Source organism: Pipra filicauda, unplaced genomic scaffold (assembly GCF_003945595.2).
Source record: "Pipra filicauda isolate LSUMZ 115617 unplaced genomic scaffold, ASM394559v2 scaffold76_size2844353_pilon, whole genome shotgun sequence".
Lineage (NCBI taxonomy): Eukaryota > Metazoa > Chordata > Aves > Passeriformes > Pipridae > Pipra > Pipra filicauda.
In genome coordinates this window covers 451770-471892 of record NW_024104942.1, presented here as the reverse complement: position 1 = coordinate 471892, position 20123 = coordinate 451770, and the positions used below count along the sequence as shown (strand labels likewise).

The 20123-nt window shown below is 51.9% G+C and overlaps 2 protein-coding genes and 1 long non-coding RNA gene across 5 annotated transcripts in view; 1 reads left to right on the top strand and 2 right to left on the bottom strand.

The window, feature by feature from the left end:
• The first annotated feature begins 129 nt into the window (after positions 1-129).
• LOC113983791 lies at positions 130-1155 on the top strand. Its single transcript, XR_003539222.2, has 2 exons — positions 130-759; positions 877-1155. It is a non-coding gene; the product is annotated as an uncharacterized LOC113983791 (long non-coding RNA).
• Positions 907-15937, bottom strand: UHMK1 (U2AF homology motif kinase 1). The gene is made up of 8 exons (XM_027713269.2): positions 15549-15937; positions 14124-14416; positions 11203-11394; positions 10325-10419; positions 9316-9392; positions 5908-6006; positions 4883-4971; positions 907-4423 (listed from the first exon to the last, which is right to left on the bottom strand). Exons 1-8 carry the CDS (start codon positions 15838-15840, stop codon positions 4277-4279), a joined length of 1284 nt encoding a protein of 427 aa, XP_027569070.1. The 5' UTR covers positions 15841-15937; the 3' UTR covers positions 907-4276.
• Positions 15938-16443: 506 nt separating this feature from the next.
• Positions 16444-20123, bottom strand: part of LOC113983824 (nitric oxide synthase 1 adaptor protein) — a 44886-nt gene continuing 41206 nt past the window's right edge. For all 3 annotated transcript variants that reach the window (XM_039389806.1, XM_027713333.2, XM_039389807.1), the window contains exons 11-12: positions 18609-18876; positions 16444-18509 (exon numbers count right to left, since the gene is read on the bottom strand). In XM_039389806.1, coding sequence (XP_039245740.1) covers positions 18017-18509; positions 18609-18876 — 761 coding nt within the window. In that variant the 3' untranslated portion in view covers positions 16444-18016. The remainder of the gene's footprint in view (positions 18510-18608; positions 18877-20123) is intronic.

Below are 20123 nucleotides of genomic sequence, written 5' to 3'. Positions count from 1 at the left end.
CCGGGGGAGGGGGCAGGACGGCCCGACCCCCTCGCGGCGCCGCCGCCAATGGGAGCGGCCGCTGCGGGGGCGCGCGCCGGAGGCTGCCATGGCAACGCGCGCCACGTCAGCGCACGGCCCCGGCCGGGCCGGAGGGGAGGGGCCCGTAAGGAAAAAACCCAAATCCACCCGAAAATCCGCGTGCGAGTCCCTGCGGAGGAGGAGCCCCGCAGGAACAGCCCCCTCAGCCGGGAACCTTGCCGGTCCAGGATCGGTGAGACACCGCTCGTCCCGTTATTCAGAGGGCGCGTGGTGTCACAGACTCAGAACATCCCGAGTTGGAAGGGACCCACCGGGACCATCAGTCCGACCCTCAGCCCCGCACGGGACCCTCCCCAAGAGTCGCACCGTGTACCCGAGAGCGTTGTCCCAGCGCTTCCCGAGCTCTGCCGGGCCCGATGCTGCGACACGGCCCCGGGGCTGTGCCAGCGCGGCCGCAGCCACAGAACCGCCCACGCGGCCCCCCCGGCGGCTGCGGGACCTTGTGCAACCCGCATCATCTCCCGGGAAGGCTCCTGCGTCACGGAGTGGTTTCCCCCCTGGATGACATCGGAAGCCCTTATGCCAGAGCGAGCGAGGAACACGCCCGTGTGAGGTGTCCGTAGGCGGTGCTGCCGCAAGCAGAGCCTCCAGTGACTGGGAGGGGACACGCTGGACTCTGGCCAGGCAGAGGTCACCCCGGCGCTCCCACCCGGGTTTTCAGCCCTGCTGGTGCACAAGGTAAGTTCCAACAGCCAAACATAAATACCACCACCACGGCCAGGTCACAGCCCTGTCCCCCCAGACTGGCACACGGTGACAGAGAACTTGCTCAGCTACGTGTTTTTTCACCATCAGTGCCACAAGAACAGCACACTGCACAACCACTTCCTACTGAAGCATCGTTTATTAATCACCTGTATCAAGCACACATCTGCTCAGCAAGGGTGCATGATGAGATACAACAGTTGACATCTAACCCAAAGGGAGGCACGTGGTTACAGGATCCAGCACAGCAGGAGGAAGTGTACTGAACCCTCTGGAAAGACAACCCGGGTGCAACATGGTGCCCGTTGTTAGGCTATGTTGTTAGGAGGCTGAAGACCAGTGAGAATAAAATTAGGAATACAGCTAAAATCAGAGCTGATTTGTGCTTTGGCCAGTGACTTAAACACCAGTTACCCTACGACTAAGGTAGGACTACATAGGTCGGTGCTACACCAAGGGCTAGTGAGAGGGAGCAGCACAAACCAGGAAACCCAGCAAGCATCTGAGTGGAAAGCCTCAACACTTCTGCACTTCAAGCAGGCAGTAATCTAGAGACAAGGAAAGCCAGGCCCATCCAGGCACATGCCACGACAGACACCTTGGACTGAATCACCACTCACACTTGAGATACAATCTAGAGTTAAGAAACTCACAGGTTTTAGCCAAGCCACCACTAGGTTGCTGAGACACCAGAGTAAGCCTCATCTTGGGAGAAAGTCTTTGAAGGCAGAGGGTGAGGAATAACAACGAAATGCATCGAAATCTCCCTGTACCCCACAGCCTGCAGAGGGGTGGATCCAGTGACAGGACAGAGATCAGCATCTTCAGCTCTCGCCAGAAGGAAAATGAAAAGCAGCTCTGGGTTTTTTGCCCAGCTCAGTGCTCAAGCCTGGTCAATGAACATCGGGAGAAAAAGACCTGATAGCAGAAGTTTGCATCCGGAGGATTCATGTAGGTCTTATTAAAGCAGCTGAACAAAACCCCATGCAAACTCTAGTGGAGGAGCTCTACCATGCTGCAGGAACAGGCTGTAGCTCCTCTCTAAAGATTAATCCTGGCACAGCTCTTTTGTTGAAAATCCCAAAGCATAATTCTGACTGAAAAAGATATGCTTGAAAGATGACAGAGCAGCTCACGGTCCTAGAGAAATGCATGTGAGAACTTAAAACACATTCAAGTTCTGCACCTGCACCTCAACATCTCCCTGTCCTGGTACTGCTGTAGGTGACAGCACCCAGGGGAGCTCCCTGTGTCCCCACGTGGGTGGCACTCAGCAGGGCAGGAACTCTCAGGTTTGTTCCTGCCAGCTTAATGCTGCTGACACGATGGCATTCAACATGTGTAAGTCTGGGCCAAAGTGCTTTGACCCCTGGCTCAGCCCCTCAGGGACAGCAACAACGCAGAGCTGAGGCAGTCAGTCAATGCCTACCAATACTTTAAACACTGCTCTTCACATAGGAAAAAGCCTCACCCAGTTAATCATCCAGTTCCTCCCAGACACTAAAAGGTGCTTCACTGCAAGGGCAGTTAAATTAAAAGCAATGAATCACACACCCCAAAGCTGGTTAACAGCTATGTACACCAAAATAGCATCATTCCCAGAAAAATGTGATCGGCAAATCACACCTTAAAACTCATTGTGGCATTTTTTTTTTTTCCCTGGCAAGCCCACCATCTCAAAGGCAATAGAAGAATTCAGAGATTGGTCCTTTCAGGGGGAGTTTGGGAAGGGCCACAGTAGACAGGACTACACACCAGCACAGAGAGGAAACTCAGACTTGTGAAATGCTACAGACATTGGATCTTCTGACACACCACACACAGGGCAAAAAATCAACAGGAACTTTTAAGTGCAGGATTCCAGCAAGTCCAGCATCTGCAAGATGCAAACAGTAAACTGCAAGGTAATTCAGGTATTATTCCAAGGAAGGTCAAGGATGGTTCAGGCAGCTGCCCACAAGTATTTCAGCTGGAGAAAAGAATTCAGGAGGGCTCTCCTCCTCACTAAAACTGGTACCAGGGTCACAAGCCACCACCAGCCACAAGCTGGTCACCCTCTAAGCAGGGCTGTTTCACCCTGTGCTCATCAGGAGCAAAGTGCCTACCCTGCAGGGAAAGGCTCTGCTGGGTTACAGGTTTGGACACCCCTGGGAAACAAGTCACTGCCAACCCCACACCAGCAGCTGTGCAGTGTCTGCCTGAGCACTGCAGCCACATGACCAAAGCGTGCTCTGGGGGGAGCAGCGATGCTGCTGGCCCAGTGCTTTTTCCCCAAAAGCACATGGCTGTTGTCCCTGACAGTGGGAAAGACCTTCTCCTGGCCAGTCAAGTCTGATGACTGATTAAGCCCTTTCCATACAGGATCTCAGATTGCCTCAGGCCCTTTGTGTAACCTATGAAGGACCAAAAGTGTCAGTGCTTCTAATCTACAAGTCTAATGGGTTAATGCAAAACCAAAACGCACATCACAGAAAAGCCAAGCATGGGACCTACAACAGACAAATATTTGTTCTTATAAGACTGGAAGGGCAGGAGTCCTGCTGAGACACAAAGAATACTGCGTGCTGTAGCACTCCTTTCCAAAAACATCACCTAAAGATGCTTATGTATTACAGATGATTTGGCATCAGAGCTAGGGAGCATCAGTGCCAGCACAGGGTATGTGCTAGAAAGATGACTCCACATGGCAGGGTTTTCACATCACCTCAGGCTACAAAGTGCTTACAGGTTGTGTGGGGACTGAGGCTGCCACTGCTCTGACCTGCTATCCACCACCAGTCCCGGCCCACTCCAGGCATACAAGCAAGCTCAGCTCCCCACAGGCATTGTCACCCACATCTCATTGCCTCAGCACAGATGTCTGTGCCAGGTCAGTTGGATGACTCTGCTTGGCTCACGGTGACAGGGCAACCCCATAGGCTCAGCAGATCCGATTTCACAGCCTCCCTCTGCTCTACGTGATGAGAAGACTCAAAAGTCCTCCTGGTCTGTTTTAGAGAGGATGCTGGTTTTGCTTCTTTATTTATTACAGGTATCAACAAAAAGCGGGGAAGCCTTCCTCCTCTTCTTCCTCCCCAGCACTGGAGTTATAGGAAAGCTTAACAGAGAAACTCTCTCCCTAGAGCCAAGTCCAGTGCTAAGGCCAAGACTTTGGTCTCACTGCAAATCGCTGAAGAGAGGTTGCCAAGGTCTGCTCGGCCTGCCGGGCTCCCACCGTCACCGCCCCTGCCATGCGAGCGCCCACCAGGGCAGAGCCACACACCCCCTGCACATGAGCAAGCACAACACACACACAGGCACACGCTGAAAGCCATCCCGGCCTCCTCGGCACATCACAAAGCAGCAGTAAAGGTTTCAAAGCCCATTCAAGTCCTTCGCATCTCTCCTTCACAGATGACTCGAAAGCAGGGCTAGGAAGATCTTTTGCACATTCAACTTTAAAACACGTGAGGAAGAGGAGCAAGACAACTCTCCTGATTGTTGCTACTGCCTACAGCAAGTTTTGGTACAGATATCCTCTCTTATAGGCACTCAGTGGGTAAAACGTAGCCACAACAAACTTGCCATCAAAAATCTTTCCAGTCAGCATTTTTTGGGCAGCTTTGGAATCACCAGCATTTGCATATTCAACAAAGACCTGAAAGAGAGAGAGGAGAAACAGGACTTCCAGTGCTCCATGCCACTCACCCCCTCCCACCCCGCAGCTGGGAAAACCATTCCTGAACAAATTCTTCCCCTCCATCCTTGGCTGAGCACAGAGCACTGAAGCTAAAAAGGAAAGAGCTGCTTCTCTGAATTGGAATTTCATCTCCTACTCCTCATTTGGTAAGGTGAGAGAAAGTATGATAATGCTCTACATCCTCAACATTTCCTCTCCCACCCATTAGCTTCTATACTTCCATCCCATATCCCAGCCCCCCTGCTAAAGCTGTTTGGGCAACCTTATGTAACTAGGAAGGAACCTGTGCTGTTCTTCAAAATAGCCATTTATTTTTAGCACTTCCATCAGCCAAGAGATTTCCAGGCACTGAGCAGCAGTCCTGCAGCACATGGAGTGCACGTAAGAATACACAGCCTCTTCCCTCCGTTCACTTACTTGGCCTTTACCAGGATTCTCCTTTGGAATAAGCAAGGAAACCACCGGTCCATATTTCTGACACTCCTCCCTTATGTCTTCCAGGATATCTGAGAAAGGAAAGAGTTGGTTGTCTTTCACTTGCAAACCAGGACGAGCCAAGAAACAAACGAAGGCAAGATAACACATCAAGAACACTTAGTCAACACATAGCTTTTTCTTTTCAATTTAAAGTAAACAAGCATGAAGTGCCACAGCAGAAGCTTATGCTGCTTAATGGCCACGTAATGAGATGGAAGTGTCTGAACTGAGGCTCAGGAACACAGACCTGCAGGCAGTGAACCTCCATGAGCAGGGTTTGAAGCACATGAACTCTTCCTTGCACACAAAGACTGGCCTTCCAGTAGCTAAAACATTTGGGATTTACGAGTGCCTGCTATGGCACTGCGAGGAGGGGAACTAAAGTAGCTGCCACAAGCCCTTCTTTGTGTGAACAGAACCTGGCCTTTAAACTTGTATTCCCAGAGCTCTCTAGCTTTTGCCACTCACATGGATTTGACAGCAAGCAGAAATGCAAATTCCACCAACATGCCTGGCCATCTACCACAGTTTAAGAACTCCAATGAGATATTTCAGTTCTCTGCTGAGATCTTGGATAAGTTCGTTAGCAATTTTTTAAGGATGTGTGCTACTGAACTCCAGAGTCCTGTACATGTCCAGTGGAAGCTCAGAGCTACAAACACACAATGAAGTCTACAGGCATTTAAACAAAGAAGAAAATAAAAATAAACTGTTTGTTTGTTTGTTTTTAAATTTGGGATCCTTCAAGAAATTCCTACAATCTCTGCTTTCTCTCTCAGTCTCTTAGTCTATTCTCCATTGGTGCAGTTGAACCACTTGGTACCAAATCTCAGCCGAGCAGCTCTTTATTTACTGTTCTTGAGCCTATTAATTGCTCACCTGCTTGCTCTCACATCCCCAGAGGCAAACAAAACAGAGTCTGTAAGACAACATTGCTACATGGGAATTGCATGGCTTGCACCAACCTTCATATTCTTCTTCGCACTGCAGAGAAGCATCACTTAGAACATTTAGCAGCCTCAGCACAGGCGTGGGGAGCATCACCAAATCTTCGATATGGGGAGCTGTTTGGCATCCAAAGAATTAAAGAAAAGAAATCAAAGGAGCAAGAAAACGGGAAGTTGACTCAAAATGCATTATGATACACAAGCACTCACTGCTCCTTGCAGTACAGTTCTGCTTCTCTGCTCCATTACCTGCATTTACAGCCTGTATTCTCTGTTTCCAACTTATCTTCACCTGTGCACTGAGAGACTCTTCCAATGGGTTCAGTGCACTCTGCAATTATTCTGAGGCCAGCACCTGAAATTGCTCTTTAAATGAAGACTAGAGTTGTGTCTACTTAGCTCAGTCTCAGAAATTGATGTGACCTCAAGAGCTACACTCGTTGAACAAACTACCCCATATATGTGGAGATGTGAGAAGATGAAAGAACTACTCTGCAACTCGCCTCTCCTGTTACTGCTAACAGACAAGCTGAAAAAAGGCTGGCCAGCTTCTGTAACTCCAATTCTTAAATCATACTAAGGCACAGGCCTCAGATTTCCCTAGAATATCTTTCCCTGAACACCATGTAAACCTTCCCTCTTCAAAAACCAACTGCAATCCACTGCTTTGAAGACCACCATACAATCTTGCAACAGAAGTGGGGAAAACTATTTGGTTACTTAAATAATGCAGCGCTGTAGAATCAGGCATGGCCACAAGGTGGGGGAGCAGTGATCCTGTGAACAACTTCATAGGAGCAGAAATAAAACACTTTGGGCACTTGGATCAGTGTAGTATAGATACCACTGTGGGAGAAGGAAACAGTCAAGGTGGAAAGGCTAATGGCAAAAATGAGGATATCCTCTATAAACTCAAAGCTGCAGGGACAGTGTCACTTCTCCAAGAAAAAAAGCTTGATTTCTCAGTTCCTGGACAGGACTGGCAGGCCACTCATGAATTTAAGATCTGGAAGCCCAACTTGCAGTACTTAGAGAGTGTTAATGTGTTTATTTGTTTTGGCAGCTGAACACAATAGCAGTACTTCAAAGCTCTCCGACTTGACAGTGAGAGGGGACAGAAAAGGGAAATGGCTTCAATTCTCCAGCCTGAGCCTTCTAACCACGTTTGCGAAGTGGGCTATTATTTCCTAGGAAATACTTTTCCAAGCTAAGCACATAATGCATATGAGGGAGCCGACATCTTCACTAGACACAGACAGAAGATGTTGATCTCATAGTCCAAGAAAAGATGCAAGGCAAACACAGACGTTGTAAATCTCCTCCTGCCTGACAAGGAAAAGCCCTTGTGAAAAGCTTAGAGTATGAAAGGCCTTATCAGTCTAGACGATGCCAGGAATCACTCAGGGCAGCCCTTTGAAGAAAAGTGCTGCCTTCAGATAACCAGTATTCCAGTTCCAAGTGAACTTTGAGGACCATTCTTCCACAGGACTATTTGCAACCAAGAGACAGCAGATGAACTGGAGACTGAAAGAACATGTAAGTGTCACCTTGGTCTTACATGCTGCCCCTTTTATTCACAGAATCATTTAGTATGGAAAAGACTTGTAAGATCAAGTCCCACACAGCACTGCCAAGTTCACCACCAAATGTCCCCAGTCCACCACCAAATGCCACATCTATACTTCTTTTAAATACCTCTGGGAATAGTGACTCCACCACTTCCCTGGACAGCCTGTTCCAATGCTTGACAACCTTTTCAGTGAAGAAAATTTTCCTAATATCCAATTTAAACCTCCTGTGGTACAACTTGAGGCCATTTCTTCTTGCCCTGTCACTTGCTACCCAGAAGAAGAAACAGACACTAAAGTAAATCTGTCCTTCATTTCATATGTCTTTTTTCAGAGGGGGAAACAAACCAATACTTAGAATTCAGAGCCATCTGGTATTCTTGCACCCAAGTGACAAACACATTTCTTGCAATACTCTTCTGCTTTAGGAGGTACTTTCTACCCAGTCCCTCTGCTCCTCTTCAAATGCCAGGTGACACCAACCACACTGACAACACAGGAAAGGAGCTGATGAACTGGAAAGTCAAGACTTGGCTGTAAATGACAAGGAAAGCCATTCTTATCTGTCTTTGCTCTAAACAGAAAAGCTGTGTCCAAGTGAAAGGCAATGACAGATCATTTTCTGACTTGCTAGGAAAGCAACAGTAAATGGTTCTTTGTGCAGACAAGCATAAGCACAAATTTGGCAAAGAAAAGAACCAGCAAAGAGAACTAAGAAAAATGGAAGCTCTCATATAAACTCATAGCACTAACCACAGAAGCACCTTCCTCAGTACAGTTAGAAGTCTGTGTGTTTAAAACTAGATCAGAAAGCACTGCCAATACACTATTCCCTCTGCTCTAAAGCACTACTGGCTGCAAGGTTCAGCCATGGAAGGCAGCTTTGATTACAACAGTCCCAGTTTCTGAGATGCAAGTGAAGTTTGAAAACAGGAATGAGTTGTTACCTTTGCCTAATACACAGAAATATCAGTATCTATAAGAAGCAACACTTAGTGATCTTTACTGCAAGATACAACAAGGAGCTTAAGAAAAGCAGGGCTAAGATTCCAAGGGAACTCCTAGCCCAGCCAGAAGCTGGATGCCTGAAGCATTAATTTATGCTGCAGAAAAGCTGGATGCAGAGCTCTTCACTGGTGTTCTTGAAAGAAGACAAGCTCCGGAGAATGCTACTGTGTTGCTTTTGGAACAGAAAACAGGGAGATCTCAGCCCACCTTTTGCTGACCACCTGCAACCCACATGGGGAGGTCCTGAGGAAACACCTCTATTTCACTAAATTTAAGAGTCAGATGAAAGTGACAGTGACATCTGTCCGTGATCTGCCACACAGGCACCAGAACAGGCAGGCCAGTCACTGCAAAAAAGGCTCCCACCTTGAGAACACACTGGGACTGTCTGACCTATGCAGAGGCAGCAGCACGTGCCACCACCAGCCACTGCCTTAGTCGCTCACATTCCTGGCTATTTCTCAACTGGGAAACACTTGGCATAAGAAAACCCATCCACTCACCATAAATAGCATTTCACTCTTCAAAAGCACCTCAATGGTCACAATATTAGGTAAATATCTTGGTTATTTCTGTCCCCTCAGATGAATTCTGCTGCCAATACCCTCTTAGTCAGAATTTAATGGGATTCCAACCAGGGAATAGTGACAGCCCACGGGGCTGGAGAGGCAGGGCAGCGCTGAGAGCACAGGCATCACTCTGACCTGCCTGCTGCGGTACCATGGAGGGCTGGGAAGAGCCACAGAGCAGCAGCAATGAGGCCTGAACCAGAAACAACAGTTGAACTGTACTCTGTGCTGCTTCCAGCACATGCTGAGAGCCGTGAGCAGGAGCGACACACACAGCTTACCAAAGGGAATGCTGAAGAACGGGCTGCATAAAGCCTTCTCAGCGGAGGCTCGCTTGCCTTGGTCACAATGAAGCATGCTGGAAGAGAAGACACACTTATGTTCTTGCGTGGGACATTCCTGCACAGACCAATTCCACTCAGTGGAAGCCAGCACAGAGGAGTACCATATTTTTGGGGTGGTTATGGTACAAAGAGAAGAGTGAGAAACACACCTTCCAACCCACAGCTGAAGCACACCAGAAGGATCCCCTGAAAGCATTTTGGGTATATGGCAGAGCAGGCTTTCCTTCTTGATGTCTCTCAGCACCAGAAAATGGAAGTTGCTCACTTACAAGTTTACAGGGAACACAGCATGTTCCAGCTTGACCTCTCCAGGCCATTCAGCCCACATCTCAGGCATGCATGCAGTCTCATGAAAGTTATCACACTCCAAGGTGCTCCCACATCTTTCCACAAATGAGATTCAAAGCAGCTAATAGCCCAGGGCTTGCCTGAGAACATGCCCTACTCAGCTTTACCAGTGGCTCCCAATACTATTTCTGCCCAGTTGTGTCCTCATTCACTCTGTAGCCTCAGAGCACAGTCACAAAACAGCGAAAACAATCCCCTTGGCAGACTTCTCAGCAGAGTTTCACAAGTGCATCTGAATCCTGAGAGCAGCGGAGAGCAGCACTTTCTGCCCCTCTCCCTCGTTTCTGACAACACTCCCCCAAAGCAGCAAAGTCTTCAGTATTCTCCAAATATAACCTCTTGGCTTTAAGTGCTAAGCACTGAAAGAGCAAATGATCAACATCATGACTGATACTCTTTACATACTTACTCCAAACTGTGCCAAAATCAGAGGAACCAAAACATCTCTGATAATGCTTGCGCTCGTTATGAGTACAGTGGGAGATTTAAAAAAAAAGGAAAGTGTTAAGTGTAGGCTCTAAGTTGCCAAGAGCAAGGCTACAGGCTTGACTTTACAGAGCACATCTTTAAGCACCAGTAGGCAAATATGATAAGATACCTTTTGATAAGGTCTCTGAGGTGATAAGCTGGAATGGCTGAATTAACCACCCCTTCACTGGCAAATATACGATCAATGATGGCAGAACTGTTTGTCTGTAAAGAAAAAGAAACAGTGATTAGGGAGGTAAAAAACAGACCAGTGCAAAGCTTGCAATATCCCACCATTTTCCGGACTGGATGGCAGAGGGCTGTAGTACTGTGGGGTTTTGTGAGACATCCCCAATGCCCAAGCCTCACATGTTAAACTAGCAGGCTCACATCAAATGAAGCTTTTCTCATTTGCCTGTGCAAAAGCTGGAAATTTCCATATGCAGGAAAATTTGCTGTGACTGTGGAGGTTATGATGCTGAAAGGATATTCTTACTGGGAAGGGTAACACAAAACAAGGTTATTTCATACAAAACAGAGGACAGGCTCACAACACAGAGACTTCCTCTTGTTTTCTCAGGATATAGACTTACAAAAAGATCCCCAAATTAGAGCTAACATTAATCTAAAATCAGCAAATAATTCCTCTGTCATTGTGCTGTTGAACTAGCTGACAAACATCAGCCATTGATTTTTTTCTTCCTCCTGTGCCACAACAACAACCAGGACAACTTGCCTACCAAATCTAGGCAAGACACAGGCTCCAAACACAGACTCCTGGAACCCTCACCTTTCAGTAACCTGAACACGGGCAGCATTCAGAGATGCCAGTCCCACAGGACAGGTGTGTCTTTAAGGCTCTGGAACCTTAATCCTCAAAGCAATAGGATTAGAGAAACATCCTGGAAACACTATCTAGTTGCCAGGTGCTACCTCAAAAATCCAGGTTACGAACAAAGACTTGTTTGGTGCAAGCAAGAATGCTCTCAGCAGCTCTCTCTCACTCACCTTCCATTCCTGAGATTGGACTGTATGTTTCAGTTTCATTCCTGAGAACATTTCCAGTAAAACAATTCCCAGACTCCACAGATCCACAGCAGAGGTACATTCTGTCTCACTCTGGAGCCCTGCCTGTGCCAGGCAGTTCTGCAGTTCTGCCTCTGGAGCCCGATACCCGTCTGTTTGAATATATTTCACATCCTACGGGAGACCAAACACACAGAAAAAGTTAATTTTCCAGAATCACGTTCTCCACTCTATCCTTAAATCAATTCACAGCTATCCTTCCAAATGGGGCCCCAAAATACTACTGCCAAATTGACAGAGAGCATTGTACAGCCTTGTGCAAGGCAGGGAGCTCAACTCTCTATACTGCTGTGCTGAGGAAAAAACAAGACTATCTGGAAAAGAAAACATCTCCCAGCAAAACAGCAGGCATCCCACTAACATCTGCCCTCTCTGAAAGACAGCACTGCTGGGAGGAAGAGGCTGGATGTCATTGCAGACTGGCCCTTTAGCCTCTCCTAAGCACAGAAGACGCTAGAAATTTCAGGATAAGAGTCGAACACCCACACTGTGCTCCCACGTCGGCTGCGTGAGAGCACAAACAGCCCTATCTGAGCAGTGAGGATCAGTAACTGCTGCCATCATTCAAGTGCTGATGTTCTCTGGAACAAAATGTTAAAAGAACGAAGCAGGCACCTAATGCTCAGACAAGGAAATTACCAAAGGCACTTCCCACACACCTCTTCCTTCTCCCCCTCACAGCCTCAAGTGCTGCAGCAATCAATACCTGCCCAGCTGCCGTGGCTGGCACAGCAGAAGAAAATGCCCATACACTGCCTGCTTCAAAGAAAACAGGAAATTGTAGAACCACACAAGTGCTGGCTGGAGGGGCTGCTCTGAAGGCTCCAGTCCAGCCTCGTGCTCTCAGGCAATACCCGGTCAGTCAGCTGTGGCTTTGTCCAGCCAAGTGTACAAAGACAAACTGCATGCTGCATCTTTTTAACATGGGAGGGCTTGTTTTACGCTCAGAGAATGACAGAAGAATATGCAAGCTTACTTCCTGGATAAGGCACAGGATTGGGAATTCCTACCAGGATAATACAGTCAAACCAAGATTATCTGGTTCTCTGACTGAAAATACACTTTACGGAAAACATTTTCCAGCAACAGAGCTCAAAAGTGGTTTACGAACTCTAAAAAAAATAAATAAAAAAAATACACAAATTGCTCATCAGTGTCCCTCCTCCTATCAGCAAGGAGCAGAACCTCCAGCATGGCAAAAGCAGCAATTTGGCAGCCCCACCAAAAAACATTCAAAGATAAAGAAAACACCATGGTCAATGGCACCAGGGAAAAGAGTGAGATGGAATGTCACTCCTACAACCTAAAGCATTTTGAGAGCTGCAAGTGGTTGAGACCTTGCTGTATGTACAGCCATTCTCTGTTAAAACAGTAATGGCAGGAAACTTGATATAAGGATAAGCTTGGCAGGACTGTCATACATAAAAGTAGCATGGTCTTTGACTCAGATAAGGAAATCATGCATGTAGGCTGCTGCCCAAGGCAGGGGTGGGAGGAGACGCTGAGACCTGGTGCACATGCAAAGCAGGGTCAGACGGTTCACCCCACGCAGCCACTGTGTTTGTGAGAAAGGGCAAAGGAAACTCAGCCCAAAGAAAGCAGATTGGAAGGAACCATGGAAGCAAATAAAACAACTGATCACCTATTACAAAGCAACTCACAGAGCAAGCAGCAAAACACAGACCTGAATTAAATAAAAATATGTGCATTAGACACAGGACACCAGGAGCATGTATTTTGCTGATAGACAGCAACAGATTACCAACACAAACTCAGCCGAGAACGTGGGAGAACTGAAGACAACATGGAGGAGTTAAGAAGCCCAAACATTAAAAACAGCTCCTGTACCAAAGAATTCAGAGACAGGTCACCCACACAACCCTCTGATATTCACAACCAGTGAGCTGTACTGTTAATACCAGGTAAAACAGTATAAAAAAAGTCTATTAAAACCTCTAAAAGAGAAGCGTGCATGGAATGGGGACAAGCCAGGACAAAGTCTGAACAAAAAAATTAAAGCTCGCTTACTGGACTTACCATCCATCACCCAATGATCACAGGCAAATGTTCTATGAGGCTACCTGATGGAAAAGCTTTACTGAGAGAGGGAGGGGTGAAAGGAAGCTCTATCAAGCCCACAGCAGAACCTCCCGAGGCTCTCTGCTTCCATGAGAAGCCATGGAAGAGAATAAAATGGACAAGAACTAACTTAGAAAACTCAGTATCACCAAAACGAAAAAGTGACAGCAAGAAGAGAGAGAAAGCTCAGCAAATGAGAGAAGCAGAGTAGAACAGGCAGAGATTGTTCACGTCAGTAAAGAACAGACACTGCCCACCCACAACCAGAGCATGGGCTCGAAAGAAACATCCAGACTTCCTGAAAAAGGGAAGCTGCTGAAGCTAGGGTAAAGACAAGCACAAGGACACTGTCAGAGATAACACAATTGATTGGGGAAGCTAATGGTGAAGCCTGGACTCCTACTACCCACGATAAGGGATGATAAAAGCAAATTCTGCATTTCTGGGTGCTCCCACTGGTCCGACCATGCAAAAACTAGCAAACTCCCCAAGAAGCCGAGACACCACTTTTCTCAGTGCATCATTAACTCTGGAATTTGTAGCACAAAGGCTAAGCCATCAGCAGAAACCAGAGACATGCAAGGAGATGGGAACATGAGCTTCTGTTTCTGGGGCCAGACAACATTTTAGCCTTTTCCAGGAAACCCTCAGCACCAGCTCAGCTACTCTGATCAGGTCACATCAAGTCCTACACTCATGACCTGAAAGCATCACAGAGCCACACAACACAGAGCCATCTGCTTCAAGAGTAGCACATTCCAAACCTGATTCCCCTCTTTGAAGCTAAGTCCAAAGTCAATGAGCTTAAAGCACTCCTCCTCTGCGCTCCACAGGATGTTGCGTGGCTTGAGGTCTGCGTGCACGTAGCCTTTGTGGTGCAGGAAAGCCAGGGCTTCCAGAACGTCTCGGGCGCAGTGCTGGATCATCCACATGGAGCAGCCCTGGTTGCTGGAGTGCAGCAGCAGCTCGGACACACTGATGTCCAGCAGCTCCAGCAGCAGGCAGCGAGACGGGCCGTTGGCAGAGTAGTGGTTGGTGAACACACCGTACAGAGTCACTGCAGTGAGACACAGCGACAGGCATCGGTCATCCCCTTCCACTGCTGCACAACACCACAGCTGCAGGGGGCAGCCCAGCTGTTTTGTAACGGGTGATGTTCAGAGGGATGGAGAATCATGCTTGGGAGGGAAGCAGCAAGGGAAAACCAGCCCTGTCACTTCTATGGGCTTCATAGGACAGGCCAGTCTCACAACACCCCACCAGGCTTTGCTAAAGGTCAGGGCTGGGTGCTCCTGCTCAGGACAATCTGGGACATGGATAAGCGGGGGGGGGGGGGCAAATTGGATGTAGCACCACTCTTTTGAGACATGCTGATCTCTTTCCTGTGATAAATCTTGCACAGTGGGACCCAAGCTCTGTCTGGGTGTCCAGGCACATTATGGCATAAGAAAACATTTCATACCAACAAAAAAATAGCATCAGTGGTGAACTAGGGCGCTTCCAGCAGCCACCTCAAATACACAGACTTCCTCCCTTCCCAAGCTCATTCCCACCTGTGGAGGCAGCCCAGGAGCTCCAGCCCAGCCCAGGCAGGCCAGCAGGCACACACTGTCCCACTGCTGCCCCACAGACAGCATGGCTCTTGCCAGGGCAGCTCTGGCACCCTGCCCAAAGGAGGACTCAGGGGTGCCCTGCCTGCAGTGACCCTCTCTGCCCACACAAAGGGTGATTCCTGTCTCTCCTGCCTACCCTGGGGACATCCCCTGCAGACCCTGTGTCCAGGTAAGGGTTGAGGTACCAGGAGCACCCACCACAGCGAGGCTGCTTTGGGGCACCCTGGCTGAGGGCCCTTAAACCTGCCCACCAGGGGTGCCAACCCCAAAAGCACAATGCCCTGCCAGCGGGGGTGGGCTTGGGGGCGAGGATGCCCGTATTCCCAAAGGAGTTGGGGGTTCCCCTCCCTGGCTGGAGGGGTTGGCTTGGGGGTTTGCCCTGGGTGGGCAGAGGTGGGGGCTATAAGGACAGAGGGTGCCCGCGAGGGTCCCCGAGAAGAGGCGTTTGGGGATCCGAGGGAGATCGGGGGGTGCCCGGGCTGCGGGGCGGGAGGCCGAGGGGAGGGGGATGCCGGGTGCCGGGGTTGGGGTGCCGGGGCGTGGGGGTCTGGGGTGCCCGGGTCGCGGTGCTGTTACCGATGTTGCGGTGCCCGCGGAGCTGCTCCAGCGCGGCGCGCTCCTTGCGGAACCCGTACTCGGCGCAGTCGGCGGCGGGCGGGCGGGCGCCGGGGCGGCGAGCGGGGCCGGGCCGCGGCCCCGGGGGCGGCACGAACTCCTTGACGGCGCCGGGGGGGGCCCGCGGGTCCCCGCAGCAGCGCACCCGGTACACCGAGGCCGAGGAGCCGCTGCCCAGCGGCGCCTGCACCTCCCACAGCCGGCCCAGCGCCTCCAGCAGCGGCGGCGCCGCGCCCCACGCGCACCCCGACATGGCTCCGCGCCGCCTCACATCGCCATCCCGCCGCCGCCGCGCCGCCGCTGCCCCGCGGGCCGCCCCGGCCCCGTCCCCGGCCGCGGCCGCGCTCCGGCCGCCATGGCACCGGAAACGGGGCGGCACCGCCGGCGGCACCGCCCCCAGCGGGGCGGGGCGGGGGGCGCGGCCCGTCCGCCCGGAACGGGCTGGGCCCCTCAGCAGCCCCTGCACGGGCCGGGGTCTGGGCCCCTCAGCCGGGGCACAGGCGGTCTCCAGCACCCTAAGTCGCTCCTCACAGACCCTCAGTACCCCCGGAGTGCCGTCCCTGCAGCCCTCAGCACTCCCGGGGTCTGGTCCCCTCAGACCGGGTACAAGCGGGCTCCAGCATCCTCAGTACCCCCCGGCTCACATCTCCTCATCCCAGACACCAGCTAGGGCTCCCGTCCCCTCAATGCCAAGCACAGCAGGGCAGCCACGTTCCCTTCTCAGCCCGGGCACCGCCAAACTCCCCCAACGCCCCCCGGCTCTCCACCGGACCGGTCTCCCGGGATAGTGATCTCCTGTGCAGGTGCCAGGCTGGTGCAGGGGGTCCCCACCCATCAAGGGACTGCCACATGTCAGTGGGTAAAAAAGAAAAAAAAAATTTATTGTGCAATCTGTATCTTTTGTCCAAGCAACACACACCTCCTGACAACATAAATAGAAGTACTGGACCGGCGGTGAGTGTGATGACCGTTCCATTAAGGGGAAGGTTCCTTTGGGATCGCAGCAATGGAAGATGCTGGTTCCTCAGAGAAGGGCTACAAGGCCTGGTTTCTATCAACACCTACAGTGTAGCACAGGTCTGGGCAGCACACAAATACACATACACAGATTCCTGTTTGGGGTGGCACCTGCCATGCACAGTGTGATCACATTGAACACACATGAGCACCAGCCACGGGCTCTGTGCATTTCTGTATCCCCTTTGCTCCTGAGCAGGGCTTTCCCAGGGCCGAGAGCTTCAGAACCCCAGCATCACCATGGCACCACCATGACAACAGCAAGGAGATGGGTGGCTGCTCCCAAGGCAAAGGGATCACAAATGCTCACAGCCTCCTTCAGTGGTACAACCTGGCTTCAGGTGGTAGAAGATATTTCTTCAGTCCAGCCACCCTGCATGGCCCAGAAGGAGCTGCAAGCAGAAGTGCCCACCCATGAGCTCCTTGCCTCCTCCAGCCCAAATCTGGGCTTTGGAGCTTTTCTTCTCAAAGCCACTTTTGTGGTAAAGGTATACATAAAAGCTCTAAGCAAAAAGTTCCATCTCATAACTGCTTCCTTGCACTGGCCCAGGGGTCCACAGGCTGGCTAACCCTCCTGTAATCCATGGGGTAACACTCATAGAGCAGTATCAGAGAACCATGTGGCTTCTTGTGTCCTGCAAAGACATCATGGACATCAGTGACACTGGCCCGTACGGAGTGGGCTGCCTGCCTGGACAGGGCGGTCCTGTCCACGATGGCTGGGGTGAGACCAGGAAATAAGTGGGGAAGGGGGTCTCACAGGAGCTTGGCACCAGAGCCCGTGCTGTGAGCAGGTCTCCTCCATCTGAGGCTCTGCTGCAGAGAGATGGCACTGGGCAGAGTACTGCCATGGGATCATCACCTGGAGAAGGTCCTGGGCACTTCTGCCCTCCCAGCACCCTGGCAGCCAGCGCTAGAGCTGGATGAGCCTGCTGGCACCCTGGGATAGAGTATCTTGGCAAGCACATGGCATAAGCTGGGGAAGTCCTCTAGACCAAGGCAGCCAGCCAGAAATGGGGAACAATAGTGTGGAACATTCACTCCAGCAGAGCTGATGGGGTTGGGGCAGACTGGCACTTCTGCCCCCCCCACCCCTTTGGTCCCCAGCTGAGCATGGCTCCTGTCTGCAGATGGGGTGGTAGTGACACCGTGGCAGGACAGGACCTTGGCACTGACCAGGGTGGGGTCGCAGAAGCCACAAAAGCCATGGCAGGACACACTGTGCCCCTCCCAGGAATCTGGGGAGAACTAGGTTGTCATGGCTCCCCACACCCCACACTGGGGAAGCAATGGCTCCTTCCACCCTGGGGCTCCCCCTCCCAAAATAAAGACCCCAAAAATGGCAAGTGGCAGCAAGAGGCATGTTTGGGAGAGCCAGCCCCCACACTGCCCCTGTCATGGCTCCCCCACTGCTACTCAAAAGACAGTAAGTCGGGGTGGGTCCCCTCCACCTCCCAGCCAGGGGTACGTGGCTCCGGCCTCCCTGTGCTCCCTGGTGGCTCATGCTCCAGCCTTGGTTTCTGTGAGGGCTTCTCTGTGGGGGGTGACATCTCAGTGGCCCTCTCACCCACTCGCCACTGGCTCTCCTGGCTGCCCTTATGGATGAGGTCGGGCACGGGTAGGGCACCAGTAGGCTGGTTCCTGCTGGGCTCTGGGGTGCTTGTCGTGCTGGGTGCCCCAGGGCATTCTGGAGGGGATGGGTCTCCCCTATCCAGCTGCTCCTCTGTAAGGTCAGGGTGGGCTGTGGGTGGTTCTGGAGGCTCCTCTGTGCCAATCCTTGTACTGGTCTCCTCTGGCTGTGGAGCAATAAGCATGTCCTGCGGGGTCTTCAGGGCACGTGGTGTCCGCTTCTTGGTGATAGGGGGTGGGGGGTCCAGCCGGGGAAAGGCATCCAGCTCCACAGCCCTGCAAGCACAGAGGGAAAGTCACATACAGCCCCATGCTGAGGCCTCTCCAGCCTGTCCCAGTGGCCCCGCCATGGGGTGCACAATGCAGGACACTCACCCGTCCTCGACAGCCAGCTGTGCTGTGCCCAGCATGGCACCCACGCCGGCGTTCGCTTCCATCGCTCCCACGCTGGGGAGACCGGCGGACTCCTTTCGGCGCAGGAGGTCGTTCACCTTGGCCCCCATGGCCTTGCCCAGGTTGCGGAGGTGTTGGCTGCTGGCGGGGCGGGAGGGCTGTGGCAGAGTGCCCGCCGAGGAAGGGACGTGCTGCAGCCGCGGGGTGGGTGCCGTGCTGGCGCTGGTGTTCTCAAACATGCTCTGGTCCACTGGAGGGGGAAGGGAACAGAGATGGGATGTGAGCCGGGCTGGAAGGGCGATCCCAGCAAGGACAGCTGGCCTGAAGCTGCCTGCCAGCAGCATGGGAATGCAATCTTGGGGTCAGGGAGGCTGCTCCTTCAGCCCCGCAGAGGCTGTGGGCAGCCAGGCCATGCCAGGGCTGCATGCATGGGGGACAGCATGGGGCAAGACAGGGTAGCAGCGAGCCCAGGGCTCCAGGCTGGCACTGCCAACACACCGAGAGCTTCTCTTACCTGACACCAAACGACTTGGAAAGCAGGTTGTGGAAAGAAAGAGAGAGAGAGCATTTACCAAGGGAATGGCAAGGGGAAGGCCTGTCCCTTCCACACTGCCAGGTGGGGTGTGCTGCCAACCCTCTGCCTGGACCTGCCACGCTACCTTGTGGAGATGGGATTCATGTGGTGTCATGTCACTCAGGCCCTGGCAAAGCTGCAGGGGCTGCAGTGGGGGCACCCACAGCCTGAGCTCTGCACTGGCCACCCCACCAAGGCTCCTTCAGCCCAGCCCAGCCCAGAATGGGTCTGTGTGGTGGGTGGCAGTGGGTACTTTCTGGGGACCCAGTGGGTTTCTGCAGTCACACCCCACCTCTGAGCTACACTGGTTTCTCCCCCATGTCTTCTCAGCAGGACTCCTTGAAGCAGTGGGTGCTGCCCCCAGGAGTGCCAGCTTGGACCCCCCATGGCTGCCCCCATGCCAGTGTGGCTCTCCATGTGATGGCTCCAGCCACCTGCTGGGTAAGCCTGGTGCTGCCAGGGCCTCAGTGCCCACCAGCATCCTGTGCCCAACTCCACCTCTGCATCCCAGGAGCATGTACTGGGACAGAGCCAACCACCTTTGCATCCCATGGAGACAGACACAGAGGAAGGGTTCCCAGCACTGCTTCCAACTCCATGGGGGCCAGACTCTTACAGGGACCCCCGACTCACTGCAGACCCTTTCCTCTGCAGTCTGTGGCCCCACAGTCCTGCTGAACAGCAAGCTCCCTGTCTGCACCCACAGCATCTACCAGTCCTGGAGTTCATCTTACAGCTACTTCATTGCACCAAAGGAGCAACACAGCAGTGCCTGAGTAGCCTCTCCTCCAACCTGGACACCAGCCCCCAGAAGCATGAGCAGCCTGACAACCTCTTGTAGAGCATCTGCTCCTCCTCTGACTCCTCAGATGACCCCTAGGCCCCTGAGAGGGACAGGCTGGCCAGCAGCAGAGCCAGCATCA